At 51.5% G+C, this 18,617-nt stretch overlaps 3 protein-coding genes across 5 annotated transcripts in view; 1 reads left to right on the forward strand and 2 right to left on the reverse strand.

Moving 5' to 3' along the window:
* The window catches only part of Smg5 (SMG5 nonsense mediated mRNA decay factor), a 36,254-nt gene extending 35,981 nt beyond the window's left edge, over positions 1-273 (reverse strand). The window contains exon 1 of the mRNA XM_004667279.2: positions 104-273. Coding sequence (XP_004667336.1) covers positions 104-177 — 74 coding nt within the window. The 5' untranslated portion in view covers positions 178-273. The remainder of the gene's footprint in view (positions 1-103) is intronic.
* Positions 274-2,793: 2,520 nt separating this feature from the next.
* On the forward strand, positions 2,794-11,088 carry Tmem79 (transmembrane protein 79). Of its 3 annotated transcripts, none has more exons than XM_004667280.2 (4): positions 2,794-2,920; positions 3,500-4,380; positions 4,767-4,980; positions 10,201-11,088. In XM_004667280.2, the coding sequence occupies exons 2-4, from the start codon at positions 3,624-3,626 to the stop codon at positions 10,412-10,414; spliced, it is 1,185 nt and encodes a 394-aa protein (XP_004667337.1). In that variant the 5' UTR covers positions 2,794-2,920; positions 3,500-3,623; the 3' UTR covers positions 10,415-11,088. The 3 variants fall into 3 exon arrangements, with proteins under 3 accessions (XP_004667337.1, XP_044994554.1, XP_044994555.1); XM_045138619.1 differs by having other exon boundaries at positions 2,809-2,920; positions 3,439-4,380; XM_045138620.1 differs by lacking the exon at positions 2,794-2,920 and adding an exon at positions 2,980-3,098.
* Positions 11,089-11,676: 588 nt separating this feature from the next.
* On the reverse strand, positions 11,677-15,157 carry LOC101613191 (glycosylated lysosomal membrane protein). The gene is made up of 6 exons (XM_004667105.2): positions 14,999-15,157; positions 13,688-13,945; positions 13,305-13,505; positions 12,966-13,184; positions 12,273-12,529; positions 11,677-12,164 (listed from the first exon to the last, which is right to left on the reverse strand). Exons 1-6 carry the CDS (start codon positions 15,116-15,118, stop codon positions 11,999-12,001), a joined length of 1,221 nt encoding a protein of 406 aa, XP_004667162.1. The 5' UTR covers positions 15,119-15,157; the 3' UTR covers positions 11,677-11,998.
* Between the last annotated feature and the right edge of the window lie 3,460 nt (positions 15,158-18,617).

Genomic DNA, 18,617 nt, shown 5'->3' on the forward strand with positions numbered 1-18,617 from the left:
GAACCCCCCACCCGGTCCCGAGACCCCAGGGCCGGCCCCGGGTCCATCCCGCCGGAAGTCCCGCCCCCGGAGCCCCGCCGCGACCGTCCGACCCGCTCCTCACCGGTAAAGCCGCTTCGTGTGGAGGACCTTGGCTTCGGGCTCGCTGCTCTCCCCTGCAGGGGGGCCTTGGCTCATGGTGCCCGGGCTCGGGGGTGAGGCAGCTCCCGGTCACAAGCCTCCGCCTCCCACCGCTGCCTCCTCCACCGCCGTCTCCGGCCGTAGCCGCAGCCACTGCTGCCGCCGCCGCCACCACCGCCGCCGGCCCTGCTCGGCCGCCATCGCTGGGAGGCGGCTGCCAGAGACGGCTCCTCCTTCGCCTACCAAATCTCGCGACAGCTGTCGGAAAGCTGTGGCGGGCCAGTGACGGACTAGCTACCGAGTCTCGCGATATCAGTCGGAAAGCTGCGGCCGGCCAGTGACGGGGTAGCTACCAAGTCTCGCGATAGCTGTCGTAAACCTGCGGCGGGCCAGTGACGAACTAGCTACCAAGTTTCGCGATGGCTGTCGGGAAGCTGCTGCGGGCCAGCGACGGGCTTGTTAACCAAATCTCGCGAAAAGTCGTTTTCCCTCCTAGGAAGTACTCTGGGCTTCTCGAAAGGATTAAAAAAAGGAAAACTAAACAAAACGAAAAGCTTTATTGACAAAGCGACTAGAAAAGTTGGGCATGATGGCGCACTCGTGGAGGAGTCTGAAGCAGAAGGAACAACGCAAGTTCGAGGCCAGCCTCGGCAAAATAATTAAGTCTGGCTTGGGATACAAACTGAGATCCTGTCTCAATCAAAGACCAAAATAAATAAATATTGTCGGGCGTGGTGGCGCCCGCCTTTAATCTCAGCACTCGGGAGGCAGAGGTAGAAGGATCTCCGTGAGTTAGAGGCCACCCTGAGACTCCACAGTGAATTCCAGGTCAGCCTGGACCAGAGTGAGGCCCTACCTCGAAAAAACAATAAAATAAAATAAATAAATAAGTATTGCCCGAGAATGAACAGTGAGGTGCCGAAACTAAACTAGACAGACGGGTCCCACAGCTAGGAACATGAATTTTGGTATGCCCTACAGTGGTCTATTCTGCCCCTTTAGCTCCCCACCTGAGGCAATGTTAAAAAGTTTTAAAGCCTCAGCCGGGGGCGCTAGTGCACACCTCCAGCACTCGGGAGGCAGAGGTAGAGGATCGCAGTGAGTTCAAGGCCACCCTGAGACTACAGAGTGAATTCCAGGCCAGCATGGGCTACAGTGAAACCCTACCTCAAAAATAAAATAATAAAAATTATTAAAGCCTCCCCAACCCCTACACAACTGAGACAAAGAATGTATGAGAAAGTTTCCTTGGCAAGGGCTGTGGAAGACATGGCTCTTGTGTCAGCCTTAAGTTTCCTCACATGAAGATTTCCACCTTGCAAATCTCTCTCTCAGCAACTCAGCAAACATCCACCCAGCCTCAGCTGTCTTCCAGCCACAGTGCTAGGTTCTGGGGACAGATGAGCAAGCTAGACTGTTGACCCCGCCCTCAAATGGCTTTAGGGATAAGGTCTCAGGAAAAGCCACTCCCTCATATTTCTGCCACCACCCCCCATCTCATTTGATCACATCTGGGGTTCCCGGATTGCAGAAGTCGCTCAGGGGAAGAGTGCTTGCCTACCACTGGAGGGGCCCTGGTTTGGGAAAGTGGGGATAGAAGGGGTGTAAGGCAGAGAGAAAGAACATCTTCTGTTTAACTTGGATTCCTATTGTTTTCTTAACCTTAACCCTATACACTCAAAAGCAAGGTGTTGGGGTTCTGTATGCACATTATAATGGGATGAGAATTCTCCTTCCTCTTCTGATTCCACGGACTAAGCCAGCTAGCTTCCTTCCTGCCTTTCTATATTTCTTTTTTGGTTTTCTGAGGGGGGAGGTGTCACTCTAGTCCAGGCTGACCTAGAACTCACTCTATAGCCAGGCTGGCTTTGAACTCATGACAACTCTCCTACTTCAACCTCGGGAGAGCTGGGATTCTAAGTGTGATCCACTACACCTGCTCCTCTTACAGATGTAGTTGTAAGACTGTTTGTTTTTGAGGTAGGGTCTTACTCTAGCCCAGGCTGACCTGGAATTCACTATGTAGTCTCAGGGTGGCCTCGAACTCACAGAGATCCTCCTACCTCTGCCTCCAGAGTGCTGGGATTAAAGGTGTGTGTCACCACGCCTGGCTAGTTTTAAAACTCTAACTGTTGCCCCAATAGAGACATTGGCTGTCATTTTGTTGTGTTCCACATCTGTACCAAGAATAGCACATTGCCAGTTACAGGTGTTCCATAAACATTGTACAAATTGTGTCGTCTAGATATCTTCTATGCCAGATACCTTTAATACACAAGCCCACTCTTCCCTCCTGCTTTCCTGAGCTGGAGCTGTTACTGCTTCTGATACCTCCTGAGTGCCTAAAACACAAGCTTAGTCCAGAGGGATGACTTAGCAGTTAAGGCATTTGCCTTCAGAGCCAAAGGACCCAGGTTTGACTCCCCAGGACCCACATAAACCAGATGCAGAAGGTGGTGCACACATCTGGAGTTCATTTATAATGGCTGAAGACCCTGGTATGCCCATTCTCTCTCTCTCTCTCAAATAAATAAAATAAAATTTAAAACACAAGCATACCCTTACTTACGCTTGCACCCTTACTTTCAGAAAAGATGGCACCCTCCTTTACCCTTTTCTTGTGGGCAGTTTCTTCAGGGCAGGGACCGCCCCTTTAACCTGAGCTCCACCTGTTCTGGTCAGACAGGTTTGGAGACACTGGTAAAGAAAGGGAGGGAGACCAAGAAATACTTGTAGAGCCAGCAGGGAGCTGAGTAGCTCCTTTACCGGTGCTGGAGAAGCTCACCTCTGCAGATGTAAAGTAAGAGGGCGCCTTGGGTCCAAAGGGCAAGGGTCAGAGGAGGATCCTTGAAGGGAAGGAGGGAAGGAGCAGTGAGCTGGAAGGTGGCTGGGAGGGAAGAAAGACAGAGGAAGGCCTGGGAGCAGCCTCAGGAGAGTGGAGCCCTCACCCTGTGGAAGTGGATGGAGTAGTTTGGAAGGTGACTAGCTCCTGGACTGGAGACCAGGGGCGGAGTGTCCTGCAAGTCCCAGGTCCTTGGGTAGCTAGTCAGTGGTGTGAGTTACCGGGAAAGTTCTACACGCGTTTACAGGGTGAAGGGGAGATGGGAAAGTGGAGGAGCAGCTACACTGTCTAAAGGAAGATCATGGGAAAGAGGCCTTCGAGACACTTTCTCGCATTCCTGCTCTAGTGTAGCCGTGACTGTAGGGGTTTTGGTGGAGGGGGTAGAAGGCGTGGGTGGGGCCGACTGAGACTATAGCTGCCAGGGCCTGTGCCCCTTGACTCACTCTTGTCCTGTTGGATGGCATTCATGTCGAAAGAGTGCCTCCATTTCAGTCCTCCGCCTCGCTGTCTCTCAACGCCTTCCTCCGCTCTGTCCAGATCCCACCAACTCCAGCTGCTCTGCAGAGTCTGTCCCCACGACGGGACGGGAGAGAGCTTTCTTCTGCTCACTCACCCCAGGATGAAACAGCCCTGTGGCCAACTTCAGATCTGAAGCCCCAGAATGACGGAACCCGAGCTAATGGCCCTGCTGGAAATGAAGGAGCCGGAGGCCAAAAACAAGAGCCCACCGCAGGCCCTGGTTCCCAATGGCCGGCAGCCAGAGGGAGAAGGCGGGACTGAGTCCCCTGGAGCTGAGTCTGTCACAGTGGAGTCTTCCATTGGGTCCCCCACAGCCAGAGAGGGGCCTGAGGATGGTCCAGACAGCACCGTCAGCGAGGCTGCCACTTTACCCTGGGGAACTGACCCCCAACCCACTGCCCCATTCCCGGATCCCCCCGGCTGGCGGGACATTGAACCAGAGCCCCTTGAGTCGGAACTGCCCACCGAGTCAAAGGAACCACTTAAGGATGACACCAGCCTGCTCCCTGAGAAGGCAGCCAGGGCCTTCGTGCCCATCGATTTACGGTGCATTGACCGGCAGGCCCAGGAGGATCTCATCGTACGCTGTGAGGCCAGCCAGGGCGGGCGCCGTGCTTTCCTGCCCACCAGGGTCAGCCACCCCGAGCCCCCCGAGTGTAAGTGGGCTGAGGCAATTGTGAGACCACCTGGACGGTCCTGTGGGGACTGTGGGAGCTGTGCAGGCCGTGAGGCACTGAGGGCTGTGGCCTCGGTGGCAGCTGCTCTCCTCCTCTTCCCCTGCCTGCTGTATGGAGCATATGCCTTCCTGCCCTTCGATGCCCCGCGGCTGCCCACCATGAGCTCCCGCCTGGTCTACACACTGCGCTGTGGGGTCTTTGCTACCTTCCCCATTGTGCTGGGTGAGTCTGGACCCTGGGAGAAGAAAGGGGCAGCCGGGTAGTGGACTTGAGGGGCCTGGAAAGAGAGTTTTCCCTTCACCCAGCCTGAGCTCCTCAGGGCCTTCCAAATCTGTCACTCTCTGCCCATCTTCGCCCAGGACCACTTCTGCCAGCTCTGTAGAGCCCACACTCATGGGCCATCTGCTATGAGCTGGTCCCAACCCTCCTGTTTTGTTTTATTTTATTGGCTTTTGGAGGTAGGGTCTCACTCTAGCTCAAGCTGGCCTGAAATTCACTATGTAGTCTCTTACCTCTGCCTCCCGAGTGCTGGGATGAAAGGCGCGTGCCACCACACTCGGCACCCCTTTTTATTTTTGCGTTTGTGATCCAATTCCTCCCATGCCCAGGGCTCCTGGTGTACGGTCTGAGCCTGCTGTGCTTTTCTGCCCTTCGGCCCTTTGGAGAGCCGAGGCGTGAGGTGGAGATCCACCGGCAGTTCGTGGCCCAGTCCGTGCAGCTGTTCATCCTCTACTTCTTCAACCTGGCCGTGCTGTCCACCTATCTGCCCCAGGACACGCTGAAGCTGCTCCCACTGCTCACCGGTCTATTCGCCATCTCCCGGTGAGTCGGGGCTGGGGAGCAGGCGAGGGTCTGGAGGGAGCCTGCAGGCTCAGGGGACCCCTTCTGACCCTGGAGGAAGGAATGCGCTGTCTCTTACACTTCACCTCCCTGGAGGGCTAGCAAGTGGCCAAGCTCAGGTCTTCCTGTGGGAAGCTGATTTCAGAGCTCCACATGCTAATGTGCAACTGCACAACTTTCCGATGTTATTCTTTTTTTTTTTTTTTTTTTTAATGGGAAACCAGCTCACATTTAATTGTGATATTTTAACATCATACAAGTTTTTGACATCAGACCTCCCATCTTCTATGTAGTCTTTTGAAATGACAGGGAAACATCACCAATCATAGGTAAACAGGTTTAATGTTTAATAAGTTCCTTCAGTTCCTATCTGTAGTATCCAGTATTCCTTTGAAATACCAATCAGACCCAGCAGTGGCCACCAGTAAGTTTTCATCTTCTAGAGTTGAAAAGTTCAGATTCTCCAAGCATTCTGTATTCAGTGGCACTTGTCCAGAATTGGTTTTTCCCCTAGCTGGGGAATTTTAAATGTACCAGTGAAAAAAAAAAAGCTTTTTCCTCTTCAAGGGGAAGAAAGAAAATTATTCTTTAGAGCCAGCCAGTCTGGCTGCGAGGTCTATCCTGTCCCATCTCTTCAGGCTCTTTTATTTATTTATTTATTTATTTATTTATTTATTTATTTATTTATTTTCTGTTTTCTCTTTCTTTTTTCCCCTTTTGTTTATTGCTGGTGCTGTGCATGGCATGGCAAGGCCTCACATTTTTCAGCGCACCACTGAACTGTACTCCGACTCGGGGTGTCATATGATTAGGAAGCCGCTCCTGTAATATCTGTGGCACTGCACTCAGATAGCTTAAAAAATACACCTGACCTCTTGTTAGGTGTGGTGATGCAATGCACACCTTTAATCTTGGGAGGCTGAGGTATGAGAATCGCCATGAACTGGAGGCCAGCCTGGGCTAGAATGAGACCCTGATTCAAAAACAAAACAAAACAAACCTTGTCCTCTAGCTGATCACAAGATACTTTTGTTCCACCCTCCCCTTCCTCCTCTGCCCATGCAGCCTGGTGAGAACAAGAACCCACACTGACCTCCCCACAGCCCCCCAAAAAGAAAATGAACATGGCTAAGTAATAAAATTTCTTTGGTATTTTTTTTTTTTTTTTTTGGTTATTCAAGGTGGGGTCTTATCCTAGCACAAGCTGACCTGGAATTCATTATGTAATCTCAGGGTGGTCTTGAACCCACAGCAATCCTCCTACCTCTGCTGGGATTAAAGGCGTGCACTACCATGCCCAGCTGAGATGTGTAAATTTTGAGAAGACAGTCTAAAAAGAGAGATTGTTTTTTGGGAAGGAGCCTTGCTGAAATGTTCATGCTAGTCTTGAACTCAGTTCTACCTCCTCAGCCTCCCAAGCAGCTGGGATTCTAGCCATGCACTGCCATGCACAGCTGAAAAGAGGGGCTTGTTCATTTGAGATAGAGTACCAGTGCATATCCCAGGGTGATCTCCAACGTGGACCCTCCTGCCTCAGGCTCTCTAGTGCTGGTTTTGTAGGTATTCATTACCATGCCTGGCCTTCAATCCCTCTGTGTGTGTGTGTGTGTGTGTGTGTAGGGAGGGGAGAGCACAATTCATGTTTCACGTGTGGAAAGGTTTCACATGTGGAGGTCAGCACACGATGCTCAGGCGTCAGTCCTTGCCTTCCACTTCATTTGAGAAAGGGTTTCTCACTGTTCACTTTTTGCCAAGTACCCAACCCACAAGCTTCTAGCAGATTCTATGGTCTCTGCCTTCCTTTTCACTGTAGATGTGCTGAGGTCACAGATGTTAATGCTTCATCGGCTTTGAGTTTTGGGGATCCAAACTCAGGTACTCACAGCAAGCACTTTATCCACTGAGCCATCTCTCTAGCCCTTTAGTCCTCTTGAATTTATCTTCTTTAATTCCCCTTTCCCTGTCCCTCTCTAAAATGTTGGAAGAAGGAAGATCATCAGATGTGGGTTTAAAATTATGTAAATAGATAACCATATATATTTATTTATTTGAGAGACAGAAAGAGTGGGGGAGGGGGGAAGAGAGAGGATTGCTGAGTTCGAGGCCACTGCAAACTCCAGCTGCATGCACCCCCTTGTACCTCTGGCTTATGTGGATCCTGGGGAATCGAACTGGGGTCCTTTGGCTTTGCAAGCAAGTGCCTTAACCGCTAAACCATCTCTCCAGCCCCAGATATGGGTTTAATTCATGGTTTTGCCACTTTCCAGGTGTGTCTGACACCGGAGCACTGTAGGATCTAGATTTCTTCATCTGTAAGATAGCTATATCAGTAGGAGCAGCCAATTCCAGTGCAGGCCTGGAAGAATTTATCTATGTGGTGGAGAGGTTAAGGCAAGAGGGTTGGAAGCTCAAGGCCTGTCTGGGCTACAGCATGAGTTCAAGACAGCTAAGCAACTTAGTGAAAGCCTGTCTCAAAACAAAAACACAGCCAGGTGTGGTACACACCTTTAATCCCAGCACTCAGGAGGCAGAGGCAGGAGGATCACTGTAAGTTCAAGGCCACTCTGAGACCACATAATGAACTCTAGGTCAGCCTGGGCTAGAGTGAAACCCTATCTCAAAAAAACAAAAAACAAAACAAAACAAGCCAAAACAGTACTGGAGAGATGGCTTACTGGTTAAGTCATTTGCCTGTGAAGCCTAAGGACCCAGGTTCTATTCCCCAGTATCCAGCGTAACTCAGATGCACATAGTGGTACATGTGTCTAGAGTTTGTTTACAGTGGCTAGAGGCCCTGACATTCCCATTCTCTCTCTCTAATAATAAATAAATATTAAATACAAAGCCAAAACAAACAACAATAAAATGATAAAGCAGTTGGGGCTGGAGAGATTGTTTAGTGGTTAAGGCACTTGTCTGCAAAGCCAAAGAACCCAAGTTCAATTCCCTAGGACCCACATATGCACAAGGTAGATGCACAAGGTGGCACATGCATCTGGAGTTCATTTGCAGTAGCTAGAGACCCTGGTGCCCATCCTCTCTCTCTCCCTCCCTCCCTCCCTCCCTCCTCCTCTCTCTTTCTCTCTTAAATAAATAAAAATTAGAAAAGAAAGAAGCTGGACATGGTGGTGCATGCCTTTAATCCCAGCATTTGGGAGGCAGAGGTAGGAGGATTACTATGAGTTTGAGGACAACCTGTGAATTCCAGGTCAGCTTGAGATATAGCAAGACCCTACCTCAAAAAAACAAAAAAGGGGCTGGAGAGATGGCTTAGCGGTTAAGCGCTTGCCTGTGAAACCTAAGGACCCTGGTTTGAGGCTCGATTCCCCAGGTCCCACGTTAGCCAGATGCACAAGGGGGCGCACGCATCTGGAGTTCGTTTGCAGAGCCTGGAAGCCATGGCGTGCCCATTCTCTCTCTCTATCTGTCTTTCTCTCTGTGTCTGTCACTCTCAAATAAATATATAAAAAATTAAAAAAAGAAAGCAAGCAAGCAAGCAAGCAAGCAAGCTGGGTGTGGTGGCGCACACCTTTAATCCCAGCACTTGGGAGGCAGAGGTAGGAGGATCATCATGAGTTTGAGGCCACCCTGAAACTACATAGTGAATTCTAAGTCAGCCTGGGCTAGAATGAGACCCTACCTTGGAAAAAAAAAAAAAAAAAAAAAAAAGGAAAGAAAAAGAAATAATAGTAGTAGCTCATGGACTCTCACTGCTGAGCCACTTTTCTGAGTTCTAATGCTAATAGTGGTAACTTTTCCTTTCCTTTTTCTCCTTCTTTGAGTGCTGGCTGAAACCCTAATAAGCATGCTTTCGCAGATACCTTGGAGTTTCTTTACCTTCTTTCATCAAATGAATCTTTGCTTTAGAAAGAAATAATGGGCTGGAGAGATGGCTTAGCAATTAAGACGCTTGCCTGCAAAGCCAAAGGATCCGGGACCCACTCCCCAGCACCAACATAAGCCAGATATTCAAGGTGGCGCATGCTTCTGGAGATCATTTGCAGCGGCTAGAGGCCCTGGTGTGCCTATTCTATTTCTCTCTGTCTCTCACATAAATAAATAAAAATAAAATATAAAAAAATAATAATAGCCGGGCATGGTGGCACACACCTTTAATCCCAGCACTTGGGAGGCAGAGATAGGAGGATCACCATGAGTTTGAGGCCACCCTGAGAATACATGGTTAATTCCAGGTTATCCTGGACCAGAGTGAGACCCTACCTCAAAAAAAAAAAAAAAAAAAATAGAGAGCTAGAAGCCAGGCATGGTGGCGCATGCCTTTAATCCCAGCATTTGGGAGGCAGAGGTAGGAGGATTGCTGAGTTCGAGGCCACCCTGAGACAGACTACATAGTGAATTTCACGTGAGCCTGAGCTAGAGTGAGACCCTACCTTGAAAAACAAACAAACAAAAAAGCGAGCTGGGGATGTAGTTCAGATAGTAGACTGCTTGCCTAACATGCATGAAGCCCTGGGTTCTACAGCTAGCACCACATAAGCCAGTTATGGTGGGCAAGCCCCTAATACAAGCACTCAGTAGGCAGAGGCGGAGGCAGGAGGATAAGAACTTCAAGTTCATCTTTGGCTACATACCAGGTTGGTGGCTAACCAATGCTACATGAGATCCTGTCTCAAAAAAAAAGAAAAGAAAGAGAAAAAAAAAGGGCTGGGGATACAGCTCTTAGTAGAACACCTGCCTAGCTTTGGACCACACCTTTCTGTTCAGATGTTCATTTAAAAACTGACTCAGCTGGTTGTGGTGGCACACACCTTTGATCCCAGCACTTGGGAGGCAGAGGTAGGAGGACCTGTGTGAGTTCGAGGTCAGCCTGGAGCTTCAGAGTGAGTTCCAGGTCAGCACAAGCCGGCCTAGCCTTTAAGATGCTTGCCAAAGGGCCCGGGATCCACTCCCCAGGACCCACATAAGCCAGATGCACAAGGTGACCGAGGAGGAAGAGAATTCAAATTTGAATTTTTCAATGAAAATTTGAAAAGTGGACAGGCGTAATATTCTTACTTCAGAGGGATGTGGGAAAATAAAAATTAGCTCGTGCGCTTCAGCAGTAATCATCTGTGCTCCCGGCACACTGGGAACACACTGGCAGGACCGGCCAGCTACGCTTTTTTCATTCACCCCCCGGCTCCCACTGTCAGCGTGCTCGTGGCTGGCTCCGGAAGGCGCTGACCCCTGTGTCCCCCGCAGGCTGATATACTGGTTGACCTTCGCCATTGGCCGTTCTTTCCGAGGCTTTGGCTACGGCCTGACCTTCCTGCCGCTGCTGGCCATGCTGCTGTGGAACCTCTACTACATGTTCGTGGTGGAGCCCGAGCGCATGCTCACTGCCTCCGAGAGCCGCCTGGACTACCCCGACCATGTGCGACCCGCCTCCGACCACAGGCCCCGCCCCTGGGGCTGAGCCGCCGCGGGCCTGCGGTGGGCTTGCAGCAGGTCTCATGCAGTAGGGCCCGGACTTGATGTCTGCTCTCCTCTAACCTCCGTGGTCCTACACCCTTGCAGCCTGGGATGGGCATAAGGGAAGGACTTATTGTAGGGACAGAGACAGCTATGTCCCTTAGGGATGCCAAGGACAGGGGCCAAGACCAGCACCACCTGGCTTCTTCCTGTGCAGCCTCCCATCACTGTCCCAAGATCACATTGCAGGATGACTGCCGCTGACCTCTCGTCTAAGCAGGGGAGACTGGAAAAGCTGCCCATGCTCAAGGACACAGGCTGGTGTCTCATTAGTCACGACGTTCACACTTGGTTTGAGAGACTTCCTAGGAGCCCTGGGCTCAGGACCATCTTCCACTGGCTCAAAGGCCCTGTAGCCTCAGTCTGGAATATTATAGGGTCTGCTTCCCCTCTGCCAACCAAGGCCCTTGTTCCTATCTAGGCTCTTTCCACCTGCACACGTCCCCAAAGTCACACTGTACCATGGGAGAGGTGAAGAGCAGACAGACAGGGAGATGGAACTTCCAAGAGGGCAAGTGAGCCCATGTGCACGGGGTGTACCAACATGTGGTGGCTGGGAGGAGCTGGAAGGCACGGTGTATCTATATGTGCACACAGAATAATAAATTACTGCCGGTCTCTGCTGGCTCTTTCTTCCTGCCTGCCCTGCCCTGCCCTGCCCTTCCCCAGTAATCACCCCTCTCACAATTGTCTCCTCCTAGCTTCGGACTGCTGGAGAAACCACCCAGCATTATGTGGAGCAGCCTTGGAGAGGGAACCAGGTCTGGTGAGGAAACTGGCATTCAAACAGAAACTTGCCTTTCAAGCCCCTCTCTTAGCCCTCCCAATGCCCTGGAACCAATCTAACAGCACGGGTATGTTAAAAGAATGGACGTTAAGCTTGGATGCAGTGGTGCACACCTTTAATCACAGCACTTGAGAGGCAGAGGTAGGAGGTGGGCTGTGAGTTGGAGGCCGCACTGAGAATACAGAGTGGATTCCAGGCCAGCCTGGACTGGAGTGAGACCCTACCTCAAAAAACAGCAGCAGCAGCAGCCGGGCATGATGGCGCATGCCTTTAATCCCAGCACTCGGGAGGCAGAGGTAGGGGGATCGCTGTGAGTTCCAGGCCACGCTGAGACTACACAGTAAATTCCAGGTCAGCCTGGGCTAGAGTGAGACCTTACCTCGAAAAACAAACCAAAACAACAACAAAAAGACTGGAAATTGGTAAGAAAAAAAAATCTATTTTATGCCCCTTAGGGTAGCCAGCCAATGGCTGTCACGTAGGACCTCAATTCTCCTCCAGAGGAAATGAGGAAAGGTCAGTGACACAAGGAGGAAATAACACAGGGATCCCCCCCCTTTATCAACAACCCCAGTCCCTCCATAAGGTCGGAAGGACACTCCAACCGGGGGTCTCCAGTAAGTTGAGGCCAGTCTCTGAGGCCTGCAGAACAGTGAGCTAGAACACTGACTCTCCAACCTCCGGCAGTCAGAGGCATAGCAAAGTAGGCCCAGTGCTGTCCAGGCCTCTAGGGGGTGGGGCTCAGTTGATGGACTGGTACTCTGAGTGTTGCCTGTGGCTCAGCAGTAGAACCAGGCCTCCCCCAAGCAACATGAGCCCCGGGGCCCCCAGGGCCACTGCCATGATTCCCAGGACTAGGGGCGATAAGGCATCCACCGGAGGGTGGCCCACACCCAGAAGCATCGACCTAGAACAAGAGGGAAAACAAGAGGTAAACAGGCTCAGGGAGGAAGGCTCAGCGCCCCTCCACTTTGGCCCCCACCCCCAAACCCTCCATCCAAGCTCTGGTTCTCACCAGCTGAGGTAGTGTTGGTCCCAGTAGCCAGGGCCTGTGGGAGCTCCAAATGTCAGGTTGAAGGCACAGAAATTGTTCTGGGATCCAAAGAAGGCTTGGACAATGGGTGAGGGAGGGACAGAATATGCCTGCGTGGGATGAGGAGGGGACGCCTGGCAGGGCAAGGCTGATTCTCGGCCCCCCTGCTTCTGCGAGAAAGCCACTGGCCGCCACTGCACAAAGCCAGATGGGTCGGAGCCCCACAGCACATGGTCCAACTAGGGAGAAGGAAAGGCAGAGTGAGGGGCCCACCCTGAGCCCACACCTGTCTCCAGCCCACTCAGACTCCATGTCACCAGCAGCACAGGCAGTACTTAGGGAGGCAAGAGTCCTAAGTACTAGGCGTGGCTCTGGAACTGGCAGCTGGTTGCAGGGGGGCCCGGTCACTCCTCTATCAAAAGGGTGAGTCTAGCATGATGGGCAGAATTCTAGCCCTGCTGAGCTGCACTCACGCCTCCTCCTAAGGCCCTGAGCGTGAGTCATCCCCCATTGCCTTTGGTCTGCCTCCTGGAGGGCAGAGACTGGGGATAAATGAACTCAGCTCAACCCTTAAGGGAGCCAGATAAAATCTTGCTAAATGACAGAGCTGAGTGATTTTCCTGGATCCTATTAGGGCCCCACGTCGCCTTCCCACCGACTTGAGGCCTGCCTGACCTGGAAGACAGCAGGTGCATACTCGTCGTCAATGGAGCGCTGCTCTTGCACTGAGGGGCAGTCAGGACCGTGCCCCAGCATGGCTACCTCCAGGCCAAACAGGGAATGGTTTCCTCGGGCTGAGGCCCCAACCAGGGCCACTTCTAGCTGGCAGGTATCTGCCGTGTGCAAGAGTCGGGGGGCTTGGGTGGGCCTGCCAGGTCTCGAGAAGGCCTGGACCTAAGGAGAAGGCAGGCACAACAAGGAGAGAAGTGGAGGCGTGTGCTCAGGACTGCCCAAGCTCCATGCCCACCTGCGTGAACCTGCTTTTGGACTTCCTTCCCTGCACCGCACCCTCACCTTGAAGGCCAGGCTGCCATTGGCAAAAGCCCCTGTAGGGTCATCTACAGGGTGGCCTTGAAACATGGCGCTCAGGGTGACAGGATCCAGTGAGTCATTGATGTTGTTCCAGGAGAAATTGGCCAAGGAGTATGGAGGGTACGGCTTTCCTGGGGGATCGGCTGTTGCCTCAGAGATGTTGGTGCTGTCGAACTCCAGCAACTGCAGGGGGTGGGGGGGGGGAGTCACCCTGGCTCGCCTCCCTCCCTCCCACCCATCACACCCACCCTACCCTAGGCTGTGTATCGATTCCACCCACCCTGTCTTCAGCCCTTCCCGCTCCCTCTGCGTGGAATGAACTCTCTCTTTGTACTCTTCTCTTTGATCTCCTCCAGCCTCCTCACCCTGGTGAAGACAAGGGCAGAAGAAAACTGGATGCTGTCCTTGGGGAGCACCGTCAGGCCCCCGTCAGGCTCAGGAGACAGAAGGCGGCTCCAGTTGACGCTCAGGACACTGAGGGGGGTGTCGGTGGCCACCAGCACCACTGCTGGAGGCCCCAGGCTGCCCCACACATAGTGCAGCGTGGAGTTGGCACCCACTGCCCGGATGTGAAGCAGGCTCTGGGGGCAGCCTGGGCAGCTAGGGATCACCTGCAGAGACACCTGGAACACGGAGTGGTGAAGATGGACAGATCAGGGAAGGGCCTAGTCAGAGGGTAAATCCGAGTGAGGGGCTGTTCTTTGGCATTGCCAGGGAAAAGTGCAGGACCTTGGGGTCCTAGGAAACGGTGTGAGAACCCTGGAGTAGGAGGCAGGCACAGGGTGGAGAAGGGCTAGGGGTGGATCCAGGAGAAGGTCAGGGACAGGATTGAAAATTTTATTATTATTATTTTTTTAAAATTTATTTATTTATTTATTTGAGAGAGAGAGAGATACAGAAATAGGCAGGTAGACAGAGAGAATGGGCACGCCAGGGCTTCCAGCCACTGCAAACGAACTCCAGATGCTTGCACCCCCTTGTGTATCTGGCTAACGTGGGTCCTGGGGAGTCGAGCCTCGAACCGGGGTCCTTAGGCTTCACAGGCAAGTGCTTAACCGCTAAGCCATCTCTCCAGCCCTTATTTATTTTTAAATTGTTGTTTATTTATTTGTTAGCAGAGAGAGAGACAGAGAGAGAATGGGTGCACCAGGGCATGTAGCCTGTGCAAACAAAACTCCAGATGCACTTTGTGCATCTGGCCTTATGTGTACTGTCTAATTGAATAGGGGCCTTCAGGTCTTGCAAGCAAGCACCTGAACCGCTGAGCCATCCCTGCAGCCCATATTATTTATTTATGTATGGGTTTTTCGAGGTGGGGTCTCACTCTAGGCTGACCTTAAGTTCACTGTGTAGTCTCAGGCTGACCTCAAACTCACAGAGCTCCTACCTGTGCCTCCCCAGTGCTGGGATTAGAGGTGTGCGCCAATACACCGAAGAGGAGTGAGAATTTTAAAAAATTCCCAACACCTTCCACTTTCTGAGCCACCAGGGCTGCGCGTACAAGGAAGCCATCAACCTGCTTTCCTGTCCCATCACTCGAGTCTCCGCCCTGGACTCTCTGGCTGAGGAAGATTTCTCCAAGCAGCCTCCCTCCACACCTTCGTTGCCCCAGATTCTGGCCACCCAGGCGGAGACACTTCCTGAAACATCTATCACTTAGGCCTCCCTTCCCTTACCTGGCGCGTGCCCTCCCCCAGCACGCCAGAAGGAGCTGCAGACACCAGCAGACTGAAAAGCAGCGTGAGGGTTGGGGCGCCATGTCCCCAGCCCCAGCGGAGCTGCCCACGGCCACACATGTTCCGGCAGCCAAGGGAGCCCTCCGAAGAGACTTGTCATGTGACTCAGGCTCAGCTGATCTTTTTTGGGGCTGGGCCTTCCCGGCTCTTAAAGAGACCGCTTCGCCTTTCATGCTCTGGTGGCGCACGCCTTTTTTGCCAGCGCGCGTGTGTGTGTTTGTGGGTGGGTGGGGGGGCAGAGGTAGGAGGATCGCCATTGAGTTCAAGGCCACCCTGAGACTACACAGTGAATTCCAGGTCAGCCTGGGCTGAGTGAAACTCTACCTCGATCCCCCCCCAAAAAAGAAAAAAAGACCGCTTCGCCAACCCAGATTTCTGCGATCCCCCTACCTCTGCATCCCAGGTACTGGGATTTAAAGGTGGTGCCACCTAGCTCGGTTTCTATGTGAGTTGGGATAGCATCAAGAGGTTGGCCAGCAAGGTGTTCCAGACCACATGTGCAAAAATATTCCTCCGTAGGCAGCCTTCCCAATCAGGGACATATAGAATGTTCCTCAGGTGTGCCACCATGCCTGCGTTATTTATTTGGGCTGGAGAGATGCCTTAACAGTTAAGACGCTTGCCTGCAAAGCCAAAGGACCCAAGTTCGAATACCCTGCAACCACATAAGCAAGATGTACAATGTGGTTCATGTGTCTGAAGTTTGCAGGGCTGTAGGTCCTGGTGTGCACCCATTCTTTCTCTCTCCCTCAAATAAATAAATCAAATTAAATATAAAACAATAGTTTGGGCTGGAGAGATGGCTTAACGGTTAAGGTGCTTGCTTGCAAAGCCAAAGAACCCAGGTTCAATTCCCCAGGACCCACATAAGCCAGATATACCAAGTGGCACATGTGTCTAGAGGTCATTTGCAGTGGCTGAAGGCCCTAGTGCGCCCATTCTCTCTCCTCAATCTGCCTCTATTTCTCTTAAATAAACTTTCTTAAAATAAAAAAAAAAGTTTATTTGAGGGAGGGACAGATAAAGAGAATAGTGCCCAGACGTGTGCACCTTGTGCATCTGGCTGACATTGGATCTGGAGAGAGATCCATGGAACATGGATCCTCAGGCATTGCAGGAAAGCGCCTTAACCATTAAGCCATCTCACCAGCCCCTCCCCCACTGATTTAAAAAATTATTTTTATTTAAGAGGGACAGAGAGAGAAAAGAGAAATAGAGAGAGAGGGAGGGAGGGAATGGGCACACCAGGGCCTCCAGCCACTGCCAATGAACTCCAGACCCATAGGCCCCCTTGTGCATCTGGCTAACATGGGTCCTGGGGAATGGAGCCTTGAACTGGGGTCCTTAGGCTTCATAGGCAAGTGCCTAACCACTAAGCCCTCTCTCCAGCCCCTCCCCCACTGATTGCTTGAAGTAGGGTCTCCCTCTAGTCCAGGTTGACCTTCAACTCACTATGTACTCTCAGGTCTCGAACTCAAGGTGATTCTCCCACCTCTGCCTCCCAGGATTAATGGCTTGTGTCATCACACTTGGTTTCTATTTTCTTTCTTTTTTTGAAGTAGGGTCTTGCTCTAGCCCAGACTGACCTGGAATTCACTACGTATTCTCAGGGTGTCCTCAAACTCCTACCTTTGTCTCCCAAGGGATTAAAGACATGCACCACCACACCTGGCCTGGAATTCACAATGTAGTCTCAGGGTGGCCTTGAACTCACGGTGATCCTATCACTGCCTCCTGAATGCTGGGATGAAAGACATTCACCACTATGCCTTTAATTTTTGGTAATCTTCCTGCCCCAGCTCCCAAGTGCTGGGATTACAGGTGCAAGATACCATGCTCACTGGGTGTGCTGGTATTCAAGGCGTGTGTCAACACCCAGCCCCTTTTAAAAAAGCAGAATCTTGAACCTTGCCAGGTCAAATGGACCTTTATGAAATTTTTTGAGACAATGTAATTTTTATTGGTAACAATGACACACTTTAAATTCTTATTTTATTTCATAGAAAGAGGCAGAGAGAGAACGGCCTCAATCCTCCTACCTCTACCTCCCTGAGTGTTGGGACTAAAGGCATGTGCCACCACACCCCAGAGCCATCTTTGCAGACTCCTCCACATTATTTTTGGCTTTCTGAGGTAGGGTCTCTAGCCCAGGCTGACTTGGAATCACCATGTAGTCTCAGAGCAGCCTCAAACTCATGGCAATCCTCCCACCTGTGCCTCTGAGTGCTGGTATTAAAGGCGTGCACCACCACATCGGGCCTCCACATTTTTCAAAATTTACTTTTCCTGTCAGGTGTGGTTATGCTTTTACTTATTTTTTAATTGAGAAAGAGGCAGAGAGAGAATGGGCATGCCAGGGCTTCTAGCCACTGCAAACGAAGCCCAGATGCATGCACCACCATGTGCATCTGGCCTATGTGGGTCCTTAGCTTCACCCGCAAGCTCCTTAACTGCTAAGCCATCTCTCCAGCCCATGGTTGCAGCCTCCCCCCCCCCCCAAGAGTCTCACCCAAGCTCAGGCTGACCTGGAATTCACTATGGTGTCTCAGGGTGGCCTCCAACTCATGGCGATCCTACCACCTCTGCCTCTTGAGTGCTGGGATTAAAGGTGTGCTCCACCACTCCCAGGCAACCATTGGGTTTTGAGAAATGATGTCTATTCAAACAGGTTAGCCTTGAACTTGACTTTCTCCTGCCTCCACCTACCACATGGTGGGATTACAGGAGCAACTTTACAATTTGAGCTCCGATGACAAATGCACAGGATTATTGTGAGGGCGCCAACACGTGCGTGCAGTCAGAACGCCTGCTACAGTGTGCATTAGTGCTCTCCCAGGTCTTCACTCAGTCTGGCTGAGTTCGGTGGTCAGGAAGGAGATAATGGAGCCAACGCCAGGACTACGCAGGCCACGGGAAATGCAGAAAGGAGGTCTGGCTGCCAAGAGGAAGACTAGAAGAAATCAAAGGCTTGCAATGTTTAGGGCCATTACTGCTTTTTCTCATGAGAAGAAATATTAGATGTCCCTTAGGACAAAAGCCTGAGACCCAGCTGGCAAAGCAGAATTTAATATTGTTTCAATATAGGAATTAATGATTAACCCAAGTATGATTAAACTCATCTGTTCTGGAGTCCTTTGTCTTGAACAGCGCAGTTTTGTTCACCCTAAGATCTTCTCATGTCAGAGTATGCCCTTTTTTTGGAGGTACGGTTTCACTCTAGCCCAGACTGACCTGGAATTCACTCTGTAGTCTCAGGGTGGTCTTGAACTCACAGATCCTCTTAATACCACTCTCAGCTTAGAGTATGTCCATTATAATGATCCTTTCTCCACCTGTTCGTGAATTACTCAAAAGCAAGTACAAGCCAGGTGTGGTGACGCACGCCTTTAATCCCAGCACTCGGGAGGCAGAAGTAGGATCACCATGAGTTCAAGGGCACCCTGAGACTACACGGTGAATTCCAGGTCAGCCTGAGCTAGAGACCCTACCTGGGGGTGCAGGGAGCAAGTACAAAGTCATTATCAAAGAGGCCTGTTTTATCCATTGCAGTATGCCATTT

Source organism: Jaculus jaculus, chromosome 19 (genome assembly GCF_020740685.1).
Source record: "Jaculus jaculus isolate mJacJac1 chromosome 19, mJacJac1.mat.Y.cur, whole genome shotgun sequence".
Taxonomy (NCBI): domain Eukaryota; kingdom Metazoa; phylum Chordata; class Mammalia; order Rodentia; family Dipodidae; genus Jaculus; species Jaculus jaculus.

Excerpts from the sequence above, each read along its gene's own strand:
- Tmem79 (XM_004667280.2), top strand. The coding sequence starts at position 3,624 with ATGACGGAACCCGAGCTAATGGCCCTGCTGGAAATGAAGGAGCCGGAG. Across the intron at positions 4,381-4,766 it reads TACCTTCCCCATTGTGCTGG|GGCTCCTGGTGTACGGTCTG; the intron begins GTGAGTCTGGAC and ends TCCCATGCCCAG. Across the intron at positions 4,981-10,200 it reads GGTCTATTCGCCATCTCCCG|GCTGATATACTGGTTGACCT; the intron begins GTGAGTCGGGGC and ends TGTCCCCCGCAG.
- LOC101613191 (XM_004667105.2), bottom strand. The coding sequence starts at position 15,118 with ATGTGTGGCCGTGGGCAGCTCCGCTGGGGCTGGGGACATGGCGCCCCA. Across the intron at positions 13,946-14,998 it reads TGGGGGAGGGCACGCGCCAG|GTGTCTCTGCAGGTGATCCC; the intron begins GTAAGGGAAGGG and ends TCCGTGTTCCAG. Across the intron at positions 13,185-13,304 it reads ATGGCAGCCTGGCCTTCAAG|GTCCAGGCCTTCTCGAGACC; the intron begins GTGAGGGTGCGG and ends CCTTCTCCTTAG.